Raw genomic sequence first — 21,542 nt, forward strand, 5'->3', positions numbered from 1 at the left:
TTGCAACTAGTGTTCTGCAAAAACACTAGGCTGCAGATTCCAGGTTTTAGTATTTTTTTCTTTTTTGGAAAATGCAATGTGGATCCTGCAATTTAGGTTAAAAAGAAAGCGATTAAGCTCGTGACTGGATATGTTATGTTTTTCTAATTCCTTTCATCACATTTTCATGTGATGACCAAATTCTAAAGGGCTGGGAAATTCATCTGGCTTAGTTCACTCTATTCATTTTGCTTATTACTGTAACATAGCAGTAGGAGAATACAACTACATAGGTCTGCAGTCTTGAATTAAGTTAGGTTTATTTTATTATTTCAGTGATGGGAGGGACGGGGACTGTATAGTGTGGAGAGGGGTGGCATAGTGTGTATAGCAGCGGTCTTCAAACTTGGCAAGTTTAAGACTTGTGGACTTCAACTCCCAGGATTCTCCAGCCATCATAGCTGGCTGTAGAATTCTGGGAGTTGAAGTCCACAAGTCTTAAACTTGCCAAGTTTGGGGATCCCTGGTGTATAGTATGGAGAGGGGTGTCATACAAATCTAATAAATACATAAATTTGAGACAGACAGACAGACAGACAGATAATTAGATAAAACTAATACAAACTAACATAAGCTAAGAAAAATAAACCAAAGAGAAAGTTAAAAGTGCAAGTAACAAAAAGGAAAATAAAAGGAAATAAAAGGAAAAGGAAAACATACCAAGCTGCAACTTCTGATCTTTACAGTAATAATCCAAGTACTGTATAAATCCAGCTCTTTGGTTACAAAACCTGTTTTAAGCAATTCTATTAGATCTTCTATATTCATATTTTTTGTTAACATCTCTTGTCTTCTCACATTTACTCTTGAAACCAGATAAATGCACCAATTACTTTAGTTTTCCCATTATTGTTTCAATTCCCTTAAAGGATCTTCCAGGAGCAAAACTTTCAAGGTTTAAGTTCTATTGACAACTTTCAAAGGTTTCCAGATTACAGTGGCCATAAAAAAAAACCCATCAAAAAACCCACCACAACCCGTGACCAAAAACACTCAGAAAATTTTCGAGGCGGAAGACCTCCCTCAACAATCAAAAAGCCAACTTGTCGTCACTTAGCCTCTCGCTGGGGCACGCTTCCGCCATAGAGAGAAATCGCGAAGCACCATAGAGAGTTGTACACGACGACAGAACACGGATCCCGATTCACTTCCTGTGTCAAAGGGACACGTTCAGCTGTTTCCTCTGCTTGTAAAGTTCGTCGACTACCTCTGTCAAGATGGCGGCGGGCGCGGGCAGCGGAAGTGGCTCCGGCGCGGCTGGAGCTGCCTCCGTAGCCTCGCTCTGGAGCGAAGTAAATCGCTGCGGCCAGAATGGGGATTTCGGGCGCGCGCTGAAGTCCGTCAATAAAAGTGAGCGAGTGTTGCCGCCGCCCGACCGGCGTATTATTCTCTATTCTTTTGAGGTGGTCTGGTTGGGGGGGGGGGGGTGTCAGTGTGGACCGGCAGCCCTCTGGTGTAGAGAGCTGCGGCAGCATAAGTGACGATGCATTTGTCTTCAGCGGAGTTTTCCCGACTTTATGAGGCAGATAGCTTACCTGCCTTTCTCTTGCCGTAGGTAAAGCAGCGGCAAAGGAGTAACAGCTGGTCTTGCCTGAGGTGAAATTCAACTAGAGCTTGTTTTTCTGGGGTGCTCCGCTTTTTTAAAATTAAAGATACAATATAGCTGCTTTCACGCTGATATCGCAATGGAAGGGTGGGGGGGACTCGTCTCTGAGAATGGTTCTGCCTCACTTAGCCGATTAATGTGCCTTTTTTGCCCCAAGATCTGTGACATAGGAATGGTAGTCATGCCGATGTTTATTTTCTGGGATCCTATAAAAATAGTGTGACAGAATGACCCGTACTATTTATTTATACTATAATTGTGATTCTAATATATATTAATACACACACACACACACACACACATATATATATCACTTTTTTTTTCCTGAATTTGAAAATTAATATAATATATGTTATATATTATAAATACAATTATATTCTTTTATGGGGTAAAACAAGCTTCTGAAAGCTGCTATTACTGTAATGCTTCAACGGTTATGCTTTATTTCTATTAACATGCTCTGCAAAATATGTTTCATGTGCATTGCACAAACACTTTTCTATATGTTCTATATGTGAGTTCTGATGGCTTTTAACAGCTGTGTGACAGGTAGGAATTCATTGTATGTCTTTCTAGTTACTGCATTAGGAAAATGCTTCCTTTGCTGAATGGCCCCTTGTTATATAGTTTTTAAAAACATAGGGAAAATGGAAAGTTGCAGCCTTTCATGGAAAGTGCAGTCGTACTGGCCTTTCCTCACCACAGCCATATCTTTTTAATGTTTCCAGGCACAGCCTAACTGTAATGAGACAAAAAAAACCCCCTAATATTTATGATGATCTCATTCCCTAGTAGTAGTAACAGCGTATTATTTGTCTCCTTGTCATACTATGTGAATTTAAAACCCAGTTCCATTTTAAATTATTTGGAGAAAATCTAAGTAAACATCCTTTCAATTGGATACAGTAGTTCAGGAAAGACAGTAATTATGCTGGTAATGATTTTAGACCAAAATGGAAACTTTCCACCAGATAATTTGCTTTCCAAAAATAAAATTGACCTGTACACAAGTATATAGTCTTCAGAATGTTCAGTTTATAAATCCAGCTAAGTTTACAAAATCAGAGGTATGAAGAGCTAACAGGGGAAAACTTTTTTAGTATATGTTCATTCATTCAATGCACTGAATTTGCTTCTAGTACTACAAATCAGTAAGGATGATGTGACTGCTTTACACTGCAAAGTGGTATGTCTTATACAAAATGGAAGCTTTAAAGAAGCCTTGAGTGTGATTCACACCCATGTCAAAGTATTAAGTAGGTAAGTATTATTAAATATTATTAGACAGCCTATCTCTGCTATGTTTTCTGTAATTTTTTTTGAAGTATGAAAAATTACATAGATATGTAAAAGTAAAACATGTTTATAGAAAACATAGGGATGCACTTATTTCAAAACACATTTGAAGGAAGTTTTTCAGAACTCATACAATTACCATACCTCTGATACTTATTAAAGCAACCCAGTCTTTCTCAGTTTTGTGTGCCTGAAAAAAAGAAATGCTGTCTTAATAACTCCACTGATGAGATTGTTGAAGCCTTTTTTCAGGCTTGCTCAGATCTAATTATCAATGGACAGAGAGCTGTATTCTCTTATAAGGTAATATGATTCAGGATATAGCTGCAATGATATATGCTGATATATACAGTATATTATCCCTCCTAAACTTGGTATCCAGTTGCATCGAAGTAAATCTGCTCATATAAAATGATTTTACAATACTAGTAATATCAATCCAACAATGTATTGTATTCAATTAGTCAGTGTGCTAAATATTTCAGAATTTCAGCTTTATAAATACTTAAGTGTCCGTGGGTACACAAATAATAATATTTTTATACCTTTCGTTTGTTTCTCCCATTGGTATAGTATTCATTGTTTTAGATATTTTTTTTATTACGTCCATGGTAATCCCTGTTCTCTAAGCTGTAGATTGGTTAAAGACCAGATGTAATAATAGAAGCCTTAGGAATGATGAGCTCATTCTCTTAAATCCTTTATTTTCTAGTTTAATAACTGTCAGTTGTCCATTAGCACTTAGGTTAGAAGGTAAATGCTAAACCTTAGCTGTATTACATATGCACCTACGTTAATCTTGGAACTGACAGTTTTCTCTATTCATTAAATCTCTGCTAACATCGTTTTCAAGGATTCATATATTTACCCTTCAGGGAAATGTACATATTTACTCTTCAGGGAAAAACAGTCAGGTTTTGTTAATTTTTAAATACTTACCGTGCATTAAATTCCAGGATGTTGTGATCATATTTCATTACATTAATATCCTCAACATAGAATATTTTTATCATATTAGGTTCAGATGTTCATTGCGTCAATTATAATTAATTATTATTACATGCTGCAACTTTGAGCAATTCCATAATATGTCCCTAGAATTTAAACTATATTCTCCATTGTACAGTGTAAGAAAGTACCGCCCCAGGTAAAATGTTAAGTGACACAATATGTATATATAATATCTATCAATGTTTTGAGGAAGATGAATAGAGAGAAATAATGTACCTATTTCATTTATATGTTGCAGTGACTCAATAGCTTTTGAGAAGGCTTATTGCGAGTACAGGTTGAACAGGATTGAAAGTGCTCTGAAGACCATTCAGGGAGCCACCCACCAGACAAACAAATTAAAGGAGCTCTATGGACAAGTGGTAATTAATCTTTTATTTCAAATGCAAAAGTCATCTGTTGGTTTGATGTACATTTAGTGATTTTGCAAGTAAAAAACCTGGAAGTCAACCATTATTGCCCCAAATGTAGCATTAATTATGAAATAACTTGATTTTTTATTTTTATTTTTTATTTATTTATTCATTCATTCATTCATTCATTCATTCATTCATTCATTGGATTTATATACCGCCCCTCTCCGAGGACTCGGGGCAGTTTACAACATATAAAAGAAACAATGAGAACATCCTAATCCAATTAATTTTAAAACTAATTAGTCTAAAAACTCCAATAATGTTAAAAATCAATCATTACTATTCACACAATAGACATACATACATTTGTTGGCCTAAGGTCTAAGGGCCCCAAGCCTGCCGACATAGATGAGTCTTGAGACTCTTGCAGAAGGCAAGGAGGGTGGAGGCAGTGCGAATCTCTGGGGAGAACTGATTCTAGAGGGCCGGAGCCCCCACAGAAGGCTCTTTCCCTAGGCCCCACTAAGCAGCATTGTCTAGTTGATGGAACCTGGAGAAGGTCAGCTCTCCAGGTTCCTGGGACTCATTATTTTTCCTTCTATCATATTAAAGTGTAAACTAAAAAGATTGTTGGACATTATGTGTCATTATACTATCGGTTAGAAGTATCCTGGGTCAGATTGAGTGAGGAACCAGCTTTATCCTAAAATGTATAGAAGCTTTCTCTGTTGTTTTTTGGAACTGCTAAAATGTGATTCTAAATAAAATGAACTGCAGTAACTGCATGTTTATCCAGGGAGTTGATTTTATGCGTGTTTATTCTGTATCTGATTTACCACAATATTAATTTTTTCTTTTCAGTTGTACAGATTAGAGCGTTATGATGACTGCTTGGCTGTGTATCGGGATCTTATCCGTAATTCACAGGATGACTATGAAGAAGAACGGAAAACCAATCTTTCTGCAGTAGTTGCTGCACAGAGCACCTGGGAGAAAGTGGTGCCAGTAAGTAAGTTTGTAGTAACGATATGCAGAATATGTGAATCATTACTTTCACACCTCAGTTCTGTCACTCTGCAATAGATTAATTCCATGAAGCATTTAATTATATAAAGCATGTAATAATACAGGATCCTTACTCAGCAGCATTGTTATAAAATGACTAATGAAAATGGAGGGATTAAGAATTGTTCCTGAGCCATAGGCTTACGTTCTAACTTGGCAGCAAATTAAATAGAGAGAGAAAAAAAAGATCACCAGCACATCCTTTTGCTACGCAAAAGTGTCAAGTGTCTACAGTACCCTAAGGGGTAGCAAGACTTTCCCCTCAACTGTAGTATCCATGGATCTCAGTTCTCTATAGTCAAAAGGGAGCAACAAAGCCAGCCAAGAACAAAGTTCCTACAATAGTATGGAACAAGTTGTACATCTTGCCCAAGAGAATTGTGCAATGGCAAATTATAGTCATCTGTGACCCAACAATAATGCTGCCTTTCAGAATCAGTAGAAGGTGGAGAATCATACTTACAGAATCCAGCGATGAAATAAGAGTTTTACTAGGTGTGCACTCTGAATATAAGGGTTGCAATCTTTTTCTACCTTCAACAGCATCAAGATATGAGCACATGTTTTAAGCACTGCATTGTTTTTTCATATTCTATTTCATACGCTGCCTTCTTTTAGATAGGAAGCAGACAAGCAGAGTTGGGAGTTATCAATTTAATTTAATCACAAGTACCCCTCCAATAGTCAAGCAAAGAGCTAAGGCAAGTAGGGCACCGTTATCTGTTCAGCAGGCACACAAGTTGAGAAATTGCACCATAGCTGGAAAGATACCATGCTGGACAGGTAGCATCTTTTCATGGTGATGAAGAAAGATAGAGATTGGAGAGCCATCCGGATCCTGAGGCTTCAAAATATATTTGCCAGGCATTAAAGTTTATAATGGTCTTATTAATAGAAGCCTTCCTGTGGATAACTTCCTAGGTTTGGTGGATGTGATAGAGGCCCACCAGACAAGTTGCATCTCTCTTATCAGATGTCTCTCAGGTTTGGATCCAATAATGATCAATTTCAGTTTAGAGTATTGTCCTTCAACCTGATATCAGTAGCAAAAGTATTCATTGAGGTGAGGATGGAATTTACAAGTCATTTAAGAGGCAAAGGTATATATGCTTGCCTACAATGAATTGTTTCAAGTCCATATCCCTATTTATTTAACATATGGCATATCATACATGGCCTAGCAATATATATTAACATTGTCCATATCTCTGATACTTGCCCATAGTCAATTATCTAATTCCTTCAAGCACATTTCTCAAGCTCTTCCTGGGTTCCTCATTAGAAAGACATGTAGCTCAAACAATGTGCATTAGATTTTGAAGATCTGTGCCATATGTATATTAGAGAAGCAAAGCCCTGGTGAATTACTTGTCTCTTATGAACAAAAAAATCAGAGGAGACAAGTTTTCCATTCTGCAATTGATAGATGAATACATTATCTTGTCTTCATAGTCAGAAGATTACAATGCTTTCTGTAGGGGACCACTACACTAATAGGTATAAAAGCAAGAGTCCTATTAATATACATTTGTAACGCAGTTCTAATATTCCATTGTATGTTTCCATAAAAAATAAGGATGCTTCTTTTGTAGATACGTATGCTTACAAGGATGTACACTTGAAATATTGCTGCATTTTTCTGTCACTGGAAGATGGACCTATAGCCTATTGTCTCATAAACTATCCATATGACGCCAAAGTTGAGGTCCTTAGACACTTAAGTGCATTATGCTAACTGTTAGACATTGTTCATTTAACTTACTAGTTATAATACTGTGCAAGAGGATGCACAATAAAGAAGGAGTTGAATCACCATTAGCTTAAGTATATTCATGCTGTTGAAGGAAAGATTTTTCCTTCATGAGACGGGAAGAAGTACTATCCTCTAGCTACACGGAGATTTTACCCTTTCCTTCAGATGATCAAAAAGTAATGTTTTGAAACTACCCATTCATATTGGAATAGTTTAAATAAAGCAGAAGCTATTTAAACTTACTCAAACTAAATTTCTTATTAATTAATTTTGCTCTGCTCAGGAAGACCTGGGCCTTCAGGAAGGTACCTATGAGCTGTGTTACAATGCTGCCTGTGCTTTGATTGGACAAGGCAAGTTGAACGAGGCGAAGAAAATGCTACAGAAAGCTGAAGGTAATGAGTAGTAAATTTAATTTAGCATTTCCATATTTAGAAAAAAAAATATTTCCCCTGGATTTTGTGTTTATAAGCAGTGGTATTCAATTTCTGTAGAAAAATAAATTTTAGAAAGTACATAAAAAAGTTCTTTCGTATGTCCCCAATTAATTGCTTAATCCATCTGCCTAGTTAGATGGTAGTACATAGCCAGACTCAAAATAGATTGAATTCAATTCAATTCAATTTATTAGATTTGTATGCCGCCCGTCTCCGAAGACTCGGGGCAGCTCACAAAAATAAACCTGGATAATATCTGGCTAGTCAAAACTAGGAAATTACAGAACTTCACCAGGTGTTTTAATATACTTATTAGAACCACTTATACATGCACACACTTCAAATTCAGAGCAAGCTGATAATTAGGCAGAGAATAATATCACCTTTCACAGTCCAGTACTCACAAATGTTTTCTAATATAATTCCATTTTTCTGGACTACTGGGTTGAATGTTCATGTTGATATTGCTACTTCTGTGTTGCTGGTGTAGACCAAAGAATACAGTGAGCACCAGGTTGGGGAAATCTGTATAATCACGGCTCATCATGAGTGAATTGCATTCTAATATTATAAATGGCTTGCTTTCTGATTAGTTCTTCATTCTTGTCCCTAGAAACACTGCAAAATCAGCAATATCTTTTCACATATCCAGAATCTAGTTCTCTCTCTCTATTTTTTTGTTTATAACATAAAAATTATATAAACACATTTCATATAAATCTATTTCTTATAAATCTTGCAACCCGAATGTTTATGTTGGGGAGAGTATAACATTTTGACTTGCTATTATTCTGTCACTGCCTCAATGTTTGATTTGTGGTTTTGTATCTTCCAAAATTAATTTGTTACACTTTCCCTATAGATTTGTGTCGCCAGTCTCTCTCCGAAGACTCGGTAAGAGTTTCAGTTCAATTGAACAATATCATTTTTGTTTCTGATATGTTTAGCTTGTTGCAGCTGATATTTGCTATCCAAAGGTTTTAATGTTTATTAAATTGTGGGAGGTTATTTGTGGTTTGTATTTTGTAACATGGGAGCTGGTTGCTTCTCTCCTCCGGTCAACCAGCTGTTGGAATGTGTTTGACTCATCAGCTAGCTATGATGTTATGACTGAAGGCTCTATCTTTCTTCAGCTCCAAACCCTGTCAAGCCTGAATTTGATTCTGATGTGGGATTGCTTGTATCTTTGGTTATTTTAACACGAATTCAGTTTGACACAGTTTGGAGCTAAGGAAGGATAGAGTCTTCAGTCATAACATCATAGCTAGCTGATGAGTCAAGCACTTACCAGCGGCTGGGTGACCGGAGGAGAGAAGTTGGCAAGCAACGAGCTCCCATCCTGATTGGATAATGTGATAGTTTGTTTTGGAAACTTAAGAATCTAAAACCTATATTGGGGTGAAAAGCCCGGGAATTTCAGTACTGGCTTTTCCAGTTAGCACCAATATGGTGCATCTAAATAAATGCCTCGAAGTTCAATTTGTGATGGATGCATTATTTGGAACCTGACATTTTAATGTTGTCTTTGCATATTTTGTACTTATTCTGAATTTTAGTTTAGAATTATAAACCACAGTAAAATGTAGTCTGAAATGTAATAAATAAACAGATAAGTAATTCATAAGAATCCTTTCTGGGAGATTCGTAAACAGCACTCTGTCTATTGTGCCTTTAAGCAACACCATATCTTTTTTCTGACTCCTTCACTAACATGTAGTAGTGAAAATCTAGCTATAGACTTGGTAGCAAGGTCTTTAAAAGATAAATAGTAAAAATTGACAGCTGTTATTGTTTTTAAAAAGCGTTTAAAAGTTTAAAATACTTGTAGTTACTGATTTGTAGCAAAATATATTTATTGTGTTTGTAATTTAAACTAATAGAGTTCAGTTATCATAAATCATGTATGTTGTATTATTTGTTTTAGGATGTGACTGAAGAAGACATTGAGGCAGAATTGGCCATTATTCATGGTCAAATGGCTTACATTTTGCAACTCCAGGGTCATTCAGAGGAAGCACTACAACTTTACAATCAGATAATCAAACTAAAGTAAGTATTTCTGTGTATTTTGATAGTGTTTTTAACACTTTTAAAAAATGACATACTTTCAGAAGTTGATGTATTTTATTTTTGCAGACCCACAGATGTAGGATTGCTTGCTGTCATTGCCAATAACATCATCACTACTAACAAGGTATAGAATGTTTGCCACAATACCTGAGAAGTATTTGTAATATTATCATGTTTTGAATTACACTATATTTTTGTAAAGCTCTGCCTTCTGCTCGCAAAGCAGTAGATGAACAGATTGTCATAAGGGACTTATGAAATACCACCTTTATGTTAATGAAGCATTTCATTTTGCACCTTTTACAGGACCAAAATGTCTTTGATTCAAAGAAAAAAGTGAAACTGACCAATGCTGAAGGTGTTGAACATAAACTGTCCAAGAAACAACTCCAAGCAATAGAATTCAATAAAGCTTTGTTGGCCATGTATACTAATCAGGTAATGTTGAGTTTGTTAAGCTAAGGCATCAGGTTAGAACTCAGGATTCTCTGAATTCTAGGCATGTCTTGGGTACAAAGCCAGGGTGAGTCAGTCTGTCTCAATCTTTGGAAGGAAACGTTGGTAAATCATTTCTGAAATCTTGCCAACAAAACTTCAAACCTTTTGTCTGGGTTTATCCAAGTAAGCACAAGGAGTCAACCCATTTATTATGTCACATGGCTTGAAATACATAGCTTAAAAATATAGGAAGTGACTTCCTCACATAAGAAAATAAACATCCATGCATATAAGAATCTTAACTTGCTAAAGAAAAAGTAGATCAGCAATTTCCTAAAAAGCAGAAAGCTTATGTTAGAAGGAAGCTTATAATACAAAAGTCCTGTCTGTAAAAAATTATGCTCTCAGTGGCTTTTCTTTCTCCAAAAAAGCTTTGTAAAATCTACCGTACAATTTCATGTATTGTAAAGGGCTGTGGGTCACATTATTTATAACAGTTGCACTGTCCCAGGAGCATATGATCACCATTTGTAGGTTTCTCAGTTGCTTTCAACAAGCAAAGCCAATGAGGAAAGCTAAATTTGCTTAAGAACGGTATGATTCACTTAATAACTGCAATAATTTGCTGTACAGCTATAGCAAAAAAGGTGGTACAATGGGTCAAAACTCCCTTAACAACTGTATGTATACTATTTTGGAAAATTACAGTAGCAGTAGCACTTAAACTTATATACTACCCCATAGTTCTTTACAGCACACTCTTACCAATGTCAACATATTGCCCCCAACAATCTAGATTCTCATTTTACTGACCCTGGAAGGATGGAAGGGTGAGAAAACCTTGAGCTGGTCAGAATCGAACTCCAGATGCGGGCAGTGTTAGCCTGTAATCCTGTGCCACCAGGGCTCTTCAATAATGTGGAGTCTACATAAAATCTTTAGATTCTTTATTATAATTCTTTTACATATATTATATTCTCTTTTGAGCAAAGTCACTACAAACTGGATATCTTATTGATGTAGTATTCAAGATGTTTCCTTGTTACATATACTATTGCTTGTAACATATATGTCTAGCTTTCTTTTTGTTGAATTAGTTTTCTGAACTTGACAATGTTTTAATCTTACCTCTTAGGCAGATCAGTGCCGCAAACTGGCATCAACTTTACAGTCACAAAGCCCTGAACACCTCCTTCCTGTTTTAATCCATGCAGCTCAGTTGTGTCGAGAAAAACAACATACTAAGGCAATAGAGCTCCTTCAGGTATAGTTGGTTGGCTGCTAGAAAAGAAAAGTACTATAAATTTCCTCTAAGGGGCAAGTTAATGCTCTGATATAATTTTCCCTAATGGCTTCCTTTTAAAGATTCTTTTATTTTGATATTTCTGTATATCACTGAAAATCATTTCATTCTCTAATAATCATGGCGTATGGTAAACTGTTATCACTAACTGTATTTGTAGTCTTATTTCTGGTAGAGGTTAAAAAGAATCAAAGTTTTAATGCTGTTAAATTTATCAATCAATATCTTTCTCCTAGTCTTTGGAGAGGGGCGGCATACAAATCTAATAAATTGAATTGAATTAAAATTGAATTCCTTTTTATATTTTTGTGAATGAGCCAGAACTATTTTTCTTGTGGTTTTTAAAATTCACGAACATCTTTAAACTGTGACTGGTAGCAATTGCTAGTTAGAAGAGGATTTACAGTTTTGATTAATGTTAGTTGACAATAACGTTAGTAGAAATATAATACTGCACTACAGCTTCTAAGAAAAATATAGTATATTTGTTTTTGTTTTTTTTATCTTGCAGCATAGACAATAAAGGAAGATACGAGGAAAATTTATAACATTACTTCTGTTATAGAAAATAGAGATTGAAATACAGTATTTGAATTTTGAGGAAAGTTCAAAGAAGAAGCAGTTTTTGTATAATTCATAGTTAAGCTATAATTTATGCTATAAAGTCTACTATTTGCTATTAGTGGCTATTAGGCCTTGCAACCTCCCAGATCGTAGGCTCCATGCCTTGGATACTGCTGCTAGGAGAAACATTGGAATTATGAATAATCTTCTATACTTCTGATTGGCCAAATGCTTCACTCATTTATTCAATCAGCTTGATTCAGCAGAACTTCTGTCTTAGATTTTGTATATTCACATCTAAGAGTTCATTATTGGGAGGTAAATATCCCCCTATGTCATAGTCACTCATAATAAAGTTCCTATTTTGTAGATTTTGAAGCAAACAAAGTCTTTTTTCTTTTGCCCTGTAGGAGTTTGCGGATCAACATCCTGAGAAAGCATCTGAGATTAAATTGACCATGGCACAATTGAAAGTTGCACAAGGTACTCTGCCCCCACTCACCAATTCTTTAAAGAACTTTCATATGCTGATAGTAGCACCATTACACTCATGTGTCGTTTTTGTTCAATTATTATTTCTGTGGAACATATTGCTGTTTTCTTGTGAGAATAAATTAGCATTAGAAGAAAATAGTTAATTGAGCATCTGTTGTTGGGAGACAAGTACTTAAGAATTGCTTCCTTTGGTGCTTAAGGGTGAGATGAATTATTTATAAAAATATAAATTGAATATAATTTATAGTTATGCATTTTTAAATATGTTGTATAAAATTGGTTTTGATTTTCAAGGGAATTATATAAATAATGCTGTGACTAGAATCACATACAAATTTGATAAATAGATAAAAACTTAACTGTGATGTATAGCATTTGTATTCCATCATTTCTTGTCCTTCTAAGATTTCAAGCATTTCCTACATGTTTGTAAGGATATTTCTGTATTCATCAGAGGCAGAAGCCTTCTAATTTTTTCTATTACTGTATTTTTCAAAATATAAGATGCACCTTAGTTTTGGGGGATGAAAATGGGGTGGGGGGGAAATCTACCTACTAGATATTCATCTGGCTAGCATCCTTGATCAGCTTCAATGCATTATTTCATCCCCTGGTTATGGCTAAAAAAAAAACCTTACTCAGAGCAAGTAGCAATGAAAAAGCCTGCAAGGCGGTGGTAACAGCTGGGAAGATTGTTAGCACCTTGTTGGGGGGGGGGGGGGGGGAAGCATTGAAAAAGCTACATTCAGAGTATAAGACACATCCAAATTTACAGCCTCTTTTAGGGGAGAAAAAGGCGTGTCTTATACTTTGAAAAATAAGGTAACTCTTTTCTGCTTAAATAATAACCAATATTCTGACAAAGCTGGTTTATGTAATATTGTATGTCTACAGGCCGGCTGGAGTCGCTTCTAGCAAGATAGGTAGCACACAGGTTTAATAATAAATAATTAAATATTGTGATACACCCGCAGCTCTAACTGAAGATTTGTTTGCTGTTGCCTCTTTCCTTTTGTTTAAATGGTAAATCTAATGTCTGTTAAAGGACTGGATAAGAATATTGATAATTATGTCATTTGTTCTCTTATCAAAGGCAGCGTGACAAAAGCATGCATCATCCTAAGGAGCATAGATGAATTAAGGCATAAACCTGGCATGGTGAGTTATAGAAATATTAAAGCATATATGAACATAGTTATAAATTCCGTGATAAAACAAGAAATTTAGAATTTGCTTTTGAAGTCATTCTAGCACAACTAACAACTAATTAGTACAAATTGTGACATTGAATCACAACCACTGTGTTATATTTATTTATTTAGTTGTGCATAAGAATAAGAATTGCAGCCAATGCAATAACACCAATAATAAAGAAGTATAAACAATTTCAGTAAAAATTATGATTACAATAATCCTTGTGCGGGACATTTTATAGCAGTCTACTTCCAAAAGTCTTCTGGATCAGGTTTTATGAGCCTCTGGAAGGCCAAAAGAATAGGACTACTCCTTCCTTGGTATATTATTGGCAAGAAAACATTTTTTTGTTTCTAAAATGTATAACATTTATTTGTTTGATTTTTTTTTTAGTTCTGAAAGATAATTTATTTCTTGAGTAGTGATTCCATTACTCTTGATTCTATTCATTTTTACACACAATTTGCCCAGTGAGAAAGTTACAATTAAAGCACAATTATAGTCTTTCTTTTCAGCATCTATTATTTAAATAAATGTTGTTTTTCTTCTATCGATCATCCATTTCTGAATGGCTATAGGTATCAGCATTGGTGACAATGTATAGCCACGAAGAAGATATTGACAGTGCAATAGAAGTCTTGGCACAAGCCATTGAATGGTATCAAGAATGCCAGGTAAGTTATAGAATGTAGATGTGATTCAAGAGGTGGTAATGTATAGTTGTAGGAGTGAAGATCTTGTTTTTGAATTAAATGCAACTTTCTCTAGAATAGTAAGTCCCCAAGTGTTCATTTTCTTAAAAGATTTCTGTGACTTCTTAAGCAACTTTGGGTGGTTTACAACTACCATAAAAACAAATAAATAAAACAACAATGAAAACAATAAACAAAACCCTCCACCATAATTATATTTGAATGGTTTCTTCCCTTCTAACTTTCAAAAACATCTGCAATGCCATGGCTATTGCATCACGTTTTGGGGCAGGTTGAATAGAATGTGTCATTTGGAAAATTCTGGGAAACAGCAGAGTTGAAGAAATACCATCAGAAATAAGCAGTTGTTCTTTCAATTGCATAGATAGATAAAGTATGCCTCCAATTATAATTAATAATAAAATATCCCCCAGTTATCAGTGATCTGAGACGTTCTATGGCCTGGAATTATGCACTAACCCCATCTCAATGGATAGGTGTTAAAGTAATTTCACAACAATAAGTGATTTTTTAAATAGCTGTAGCTTTGTTGATTTGAAACAGAATTGGTAAGGAACCAAATGTGTAGAATACATATAGAAATGTGTATTCAGGGAAAGAATGATTGATAATTGGGAGGTACTGAAACCAATTTATTGTTTTTTTAAAAAAATTAAAAACTAAAAACTATATCATCTATCTTAGCCATTACTACTTCAAATTATTTCTTGAATTTCAGTATTAAAAAAATCTTGAGTTTCAAAGGTGTAAATTTTTTCAGTGTTCTGTAGTACAGTGATCCCTCGATTTTCGCGGCTTCAAACTTCGCGAAACGCTATACCATGGTTTTTCAAAAAATATTAATTAAAAAATACTCCACGGTTTTTTTTCTATACCACGGTTTTTCCCACCTGATGACGTCATACGTCATCACCAAGAATCACTTCTCTGTCTCTTTCTCTTTCTTTCCTGTCATTCTCTGCTTCAATCATTTTCTCATTTCTCTTTTTTTCTCCCCTTTTTTCTATCATTTCTCTCTCTCTTCCTTCCACTCTTCTCTCTCTCTCTTTCTTCCTCTCTCACTCTCTTCCTTCCTTTCTCATCTTTCTTTCTTTCTCTCTTTCTCTATCTTGCTTTCTTCCTCTCTCACACTCTCTTCCTCCCTCTCTCATCTCTTTCTTTCTTTCCTTCTCTCTCTTTCTCTATCTCTCCCCCTCTTGCTCTCTCTCTTTTTCTCACTTTCCCTCTCTTGTTTTCTTTCTCTCACTCTTTCTCTCTCTCTTGCTATCTCTTGCTCTCCCCCCTCTTTCTCTGTCACTCTCTTTCTCACTTTCTCTGCCAGCCCGCCCGCCCGGAACATTCAAAATAAGAAAACCCTTCGCTCTGTTCCGGGCGGGTGCGCAGGCAGGGAGATGGGAAGAGTGCGCCGCCTCTCTTGCAGCAGAGGAGAAAGAGAGGTGGAGCGGGCGGCGGGCGAGCGGCGAGCGAGCGGCCGGGCAAATGGCGGGTGGCCGGACGAACGGCGGGCGGGCGGGTGGCCGGTCGGGCGAGCGAGCGGGTGGGCGAACGGCGGGCGGCCGGGCGAATGGGCAAGCGGCGAGTGAGCGGGCGAGCGAACGGCGGGCGAACGGCGGGCGGGCGGGTGCCTACGGGGAACGGTGGCCGGCAGCGCTGCTGCAGGAGGACCCATGTCCGAAGAAAGCCGGTGAGAGGGGTAGTTTTTGGCTGTCCATAGCCAAAAATGGTGTTTTTACTTCCGCACCGCTACTTCGCGGAAAATCGATTTTCGCGGGAGGTCTTGGAACGTAACCCCCGCGAAAATCGAGGGAACACTGTATACTATCCTACAATAAATATTTATGTATAACAAAAATTATACATGCTTTGTAAATCCTTGCCAATTTGTGACATCTAATGAAAAGTTAAATATAAAAATAACTGAACAAGTTTATACATGAGCTTCAAATCGGGATATAGATTTGCTACTCAGATTGATACATAATTGACTTTGGAGGCTAACATTCTGAAAGCCAGAGCAGGCATCTCACACCAGCATTAATTAATTGTAAACAAATACTGTATTTTTTCAGCCCAAGTCTCCAATACTTTTGTCATTAATAAGAGAAGCTGCTAACTTCAAGCTAAAGCATGGCCGAAAGAAGGAAGCCATCAGTGACCTTGAGGAACTGTGGAAGTAAGTCTGAGAATCCTTAAAAAAGAGAGGCTTACAGGAAGTGAGAAAGACATTCACAAGTATGCTCCTGAGCAAATATATTAAAAACAACATAAACTAAATCCTGGTATGTTAAATCCAAACATGGTAGTAGTTAGAGCATGGATCAGAATTAGACATGGTCTAATTTCACAGTTCATAGCTTTGAAGCAATGGAGAAAAATAATGATTTTCTTTGCACTTCAGCCAATATTTTGAGAGATCCCTCAGAAAACAAATCTCAAGGATCCCTTGGTAAATAGTGAAAGAAAAATTCACTACAAATGTGGATTTAGCCTTTGTGTTTGTTAATAGGCTTTTAAAAAGCAATTTTACAAATATCAAATATATAAACCTCTTAGCCAACATTCAAATAAAGTTTCATTGCTTTTGATATTTCATGATCAAAATTCCACACTTTCCGTCTTCCCAAAGAGCAATTTCACTCTTGTTAGAGAAGATTGTACACTATCTTTTCAGTTAAACACAAAGTTCCATGGATCCTTGCTCCCTATCTTTATTTTGGTAGATCAAGGGATAGTCTATTGAATTTAAAATTGGAACATTATTTACAACACTGTTCATTAGATTTTTAAAAAATTGTTGTTGGACTAAACCTTTAAGAATGGGCAAACTTTTAATTTTCCTCTTGGATAATGTATTAGCTGCCCTGTGATTCTTTCTAGTTTGTAAGCATTCAATATATAAAATCTGACTTAGAGTACTGCCACTGCACTAAGTGCTCTCTAATAAAAATAAATTTTTGGATGCATTTTATATTTTCTAACTTACTATTTTTCTATACAGTACTGCGTTTTGTTATATTAACTGATCTATTGTTGTTGAGAGAAATTACTATATCTGATCTTTGTAATAATCCTGTGAAGCTAGTCCCTGTTGAAGTATTTTGGCAGATTGGGTAGAGCTTAGGCAGTGCTTTCCATAGTAGTTGGTAGTTTTAAATCTGAGTCAGTATTCAACCTCAGTTAATTCAGGTATAGTGGTACTTTAGTACTCATCTTTAATTGGTTCTGGGATGCAAAACAATAGCAAAAATGATTAATACCACACAGGTTTTTCCCATAAGGAATAAGGTAGTGAATCATGAGGCAGTTGACACTGACAAGTTCTAGCTTGTGTGTTGAATACTAAACAAACAATGAGTGCTGGGACAAAATGTTCACATCAAAATGCATTGGCTACCAAATTCGATGAGTTTCAAAGCAGTTGAGTACCAAGCTACTACTTGTACTATATAGACTTTTCTCAAGGTCTTTTCTAGCTGTAGCTTGGATAAATTTATTCCATCCAGCAAAAACTTAGGTTTGTAGCCATGCTGACCAAGCCCTAAAGTAAGTGAGCGTTGGGTTAATAAAACAACATATAAATCATCTTTTAAATCCAGCTGGATTTTCCTGTCTCTTTCCTGATATGTGGAGGTAGGTGACTAGAGCAGCTGTGAGCTGCAGCTATGCTTCAAGCAAGAAGTAAAGAGGCTACATAGTTCTTGAAATACTACTTGTAATTCCCATGGCTTTTAGCACTGGGATACTTCATGGTTGCTGATATCCAGAAATCATTTCTCTGGTGTTAGTGGAAAAGATATCTAATTAATTCAGCTCTTTATTTTCATAGACAGAATCCAGATGATGTCCATACCTTGGCTCAGCTGATTTCTGCCTACTCACTGGTTGATGCTGAGAAAGCCAAAGTGTATCCTTTCTATGAGGTTGAGGAGATGAGTCTACCGGCAGTGTTTGTCATTCCATCAAGTGGGCCTGTGTGCCAAGTAAACTTGTACATCAAGTTATCTTTTTATTCACCTTCATGTTTTTTTGTTTCAAGATTTAAATCAACCTTTTGCTTTTATTTATTTTATCTGTGTTGTTATTCCTAAGCTCTTTCCTTGCAATAGTCTTAGCAAACATTTGCCTTCTTCAGACTCAATGTCTTTGAAGGTAGATATAGACGCACTGGAAAACTCACATGGAGCAACATACATTCGGAAAAAAGGCGGGAAACCCACAATCGAAAATCAACAAAAAGAACAAGGGTAAAATAAGATTTCTAAAATTATTGTAGAATAAATTATAATCTCAGGCAAAAGGAAGACCAGTTCCATAAACAAAACAAATATACTGGTTATATATTTCTCTCTCTCCCTTTTTAATACTAAATCTAAAGTCTTGAAAAATTCTTCTTTGGCAACCATCAACTTCAAACCTTCTCATGCACTTCATTTCAAACATTTCCTTCCTTTTTTTTAGACAAGGGGATGTTAAGAAAAAGAAGAAGAAAAAGAAGGGTGAGTTTCTTATTGCTACAGTACTAGCTTGTTGTTGTTGCTGTTGTTATTATTATTATTATTATTATTATTATTATTTAGATTTGTATGCCGCCCCTCTCTGCAGACTCGGGGCAGCTCACAACAATAGTAAAGCAGCATACAATGAACAAATCTAATATTTAAAAAATATCTAAAACTCCATTATTTTAAAAACATACAACACAAGCATATCATATATAAAACTATATAAGCCTGGGGGAGATGTCTCAATTCCCCCATGCCTGATGGCAGAGGTGGGTTTTAAGGAGTTTGCGAAAGGCAAGGAGGGTGGGGTCAATCCTAATCTCCAGGAGGAGCTGGTTCCAGAGGGTCGGGGCCGCCACAGCGAAGGCTCTTCCCCTGGGTCCCCCCAGACGACATTGTTTAGTCGACGGGACCTGGAGAAGGCCAACTGTGTGGGACCTAACTGGTTGCTGGGATTCGTGCGGCAGAAGATGGTCTCAGAGATATTCTGGTCCGATGCCATGAAGGGCTTTATAGGTCATAACCAACACTTTGAATTGTGACCAATGCAGACTGCAGGGTGTTGGTGTGACATGGGCATACCTGGGGAAGCCCATGATTGCTCTCGCAGCTGCATATGTTGGGGAACTTGGCTATTAGAATCTATACACTTCCCAGCTAAAAATAACAATTTAAAAATGTAGATTTGATTTGACTTTATAATGCAGCATTAGCTGTAGCCTCTCTGACTAAATTATTATTTAGAAGGTAATACATTTCTGATATCTAATTGCTGGATGAAACAAGGAAAACCTACTATCCTGCTTCCCAAAAGCAATTTAGTCACAACTGGATGCAAGATTAGATAGATTTTATTAATTTTTTAATGCCTCTTCTAAATTTAAAAAAACCCTGCCATGCTTGAAACAAATCCAATTTTCACAAGCCAGAGTTTCATCTTTGCATAATATGCTATTTGTGGTGATATAGTATTACTGCAAAAAGGGACTTTGAAAAAGGATATATAGCCTACAATTAATAAAAAGTCATTGTCCATATATAAAACTTGGATTATATGAGTTGTGCAGTGTAATAAAATGTTGGGCTATATGAGTTTTGCCATGAAGCTATCCTTAAACAGAGCATACAAGTAATCATTCTATTCCAAATAATATGTAGGAAAACTGCCGAAGAATTATGATCCTAAAATGACACCTGATCCTGAACGGTGGCTTCCAATGCGAGAACGTACTTACTATCGTGGAAGAAAGAAAGGCAAGAAGAAGGACCAAGTTGGGAAAGGAACTCAGGGAGCAATGATGGCAGCTTCCTCTGAATTGTGAGTAACTAGTTATTTAAACTTGTGTGGATGTCATAGGTAGTCCTTAACCTACAAACATTCATTTAGTGACCATTCAAAGTTACAACAGCACTGGGAAAAGTGACTTTTGTCTGTTTTTTATACTTATGGCTACTTGACAACTGAAAGCCAGATTCACTTAACAACGACCGTATTTTTCAGAGTATAAGACGCACCTTTTTACTCCCCAAAAGAGAATGAAAACTTGGGGGCATCTTATACACTGAATGAAGCCTCTGGAGAAATAGTAATTTTACTTTTTACAGTTGGGAAATTCCATGGGAAGTTTTGCTTTTTAAAAGGCTTGAAAAGTTTTGTGGTAACATCGAATAGTAGCATAATATTATGAACTAATCTTCATCTTTAGCCACCTCTAATTATGGGACAAAAGCTGCTACATAATTGGTTTTGAAACAAACGATCTGTAATAAATTTGGCATATCAAGCAGCAAGCCATCACAACTATCTTGTTTACTTTCCCAGTATTTAGTGGGTGTTATTAGTCAACTATATATTGCTGTGTGTCTTTGAGATAAATACTCTACAGCTTATTACCAAAATTGTTTAGAAGGTCTTTGATTAGATTTGGAACTTAGTACAGATTGTCAAAGATAGTAAGTTGACAGTTGTTAGTGGAAATAGCCATATATACTATTTAAATGCTTGTCAACCTTACAAAGCTTTCTAGAGAAAGAAACCGATGCCATTTTGGTCTAAAACTTTTTTTATTACAATAGATTTAGTGAAATAATATTTCAAATCTTAATGTGTTTCCTCCTTATCTTTGTATGAATTGGGGAGGGGAACTTTCTGAAGTGTTTTCTCAAGTTACCATAGTTTCTGGGAAAGGACTCTGATCCCACTTGTCTGATTGTTGCCCTGGTAGCAGTTCTTCCAGCTGTCCTCTAAAGCCATTTTCAAAGGCCTCTTCAGTTCTTTGCAAGCAAAAGTTAACATTTATATGTAGTTTATTGGTCTTAAATATGTGAATATTGTAATTTCTTTATATGTAATGGGTTTTGGTCTTTTCATATGCTATAAACTAAAATCAACTTTTATATTATTCTTTTTTTGCAGGGATGCTAGTAAAACTGCTAGTAGCCCACCTACATCCCCACGGCCTGGTACTGTAACGGCTATTCCATCAGCATCAACAAGCAACATGATACCCCCCAGGCACCAAAAGCCTCCTGGTGCAGCAGCAACAAAAAAGAAACAGCAACAGAAAAAAAAGAAAGGTGGGAAGGGAGGCTGGTGATCAGGGCAAGGAGCTGAAATTGCTATATTTTTTCTTGGTATGAGAACTATGAGCTTAATAAAGGTCAAACAAAAACAAGATGAATTTTTCAAAATTGTGTTTG

The 21,542-nt window shown here is 36.2% G+C and overlaps 1 protein-coding gene across 1 annotated transcript; it reads left to right on the forward strand.

Annotated features, from left to right (window-relative positions):
- The first annotated feature begins 1,123 nt into the window (after positions 1-1,123).
- On the forward strand, positions 1,124-21,533 carry SRP72 (signal recognition particle 72). Its single transcript, XM_070742121.1, has 19 exons — positions 1,124-1,389; positions 2,785-2,905; positions 4,191-4,314; positions 5,170-5,313; positions 7,410-7,521; positions 8,426-8,457; positions 9,488-9,612; positions 9,700-9,757; positions 9,940-10,071; positions 11,207-11,335; positions 12,349-12,421; positions 13,527-13,591; positions 14,206-14,301; positions 16,410-16,513; positions 18,167-18,244; positions 18,447-18,584; positions 18,799-18,836; positions 20,001-20,160; positions 21,259-21,533. Exons 1-19 carry the CDS (start codon positions 1,257-1,259, stop codon positions 21,437-21,439), a joined length of 2,043 nt encoding a protein of 680 aa, XP_070598222.1. The 5' UTR covers positions 1,124-1,256; the 3' UTR covers positions 21,440-21,533.
- Positions 21,534-21,542: the final 9 nt, after the last annotated feature.

The sequence above is a fragment of the Erythrolamprus reginae genome, chromosome 2 (genome assembly GCF_031021105.1).
Source record: "Erythrolamprus reginae isolate rEryReg1 chromosome 2, rEryReg1.hap1, whole genome shotgun sequence".
Lineage (NCBI taxonomy): Eukaryota > Metazoa > Chordata > Lepidosauria > Squamata > Dipsadidae > Erythrolamprus > Erythrolamprus reginae.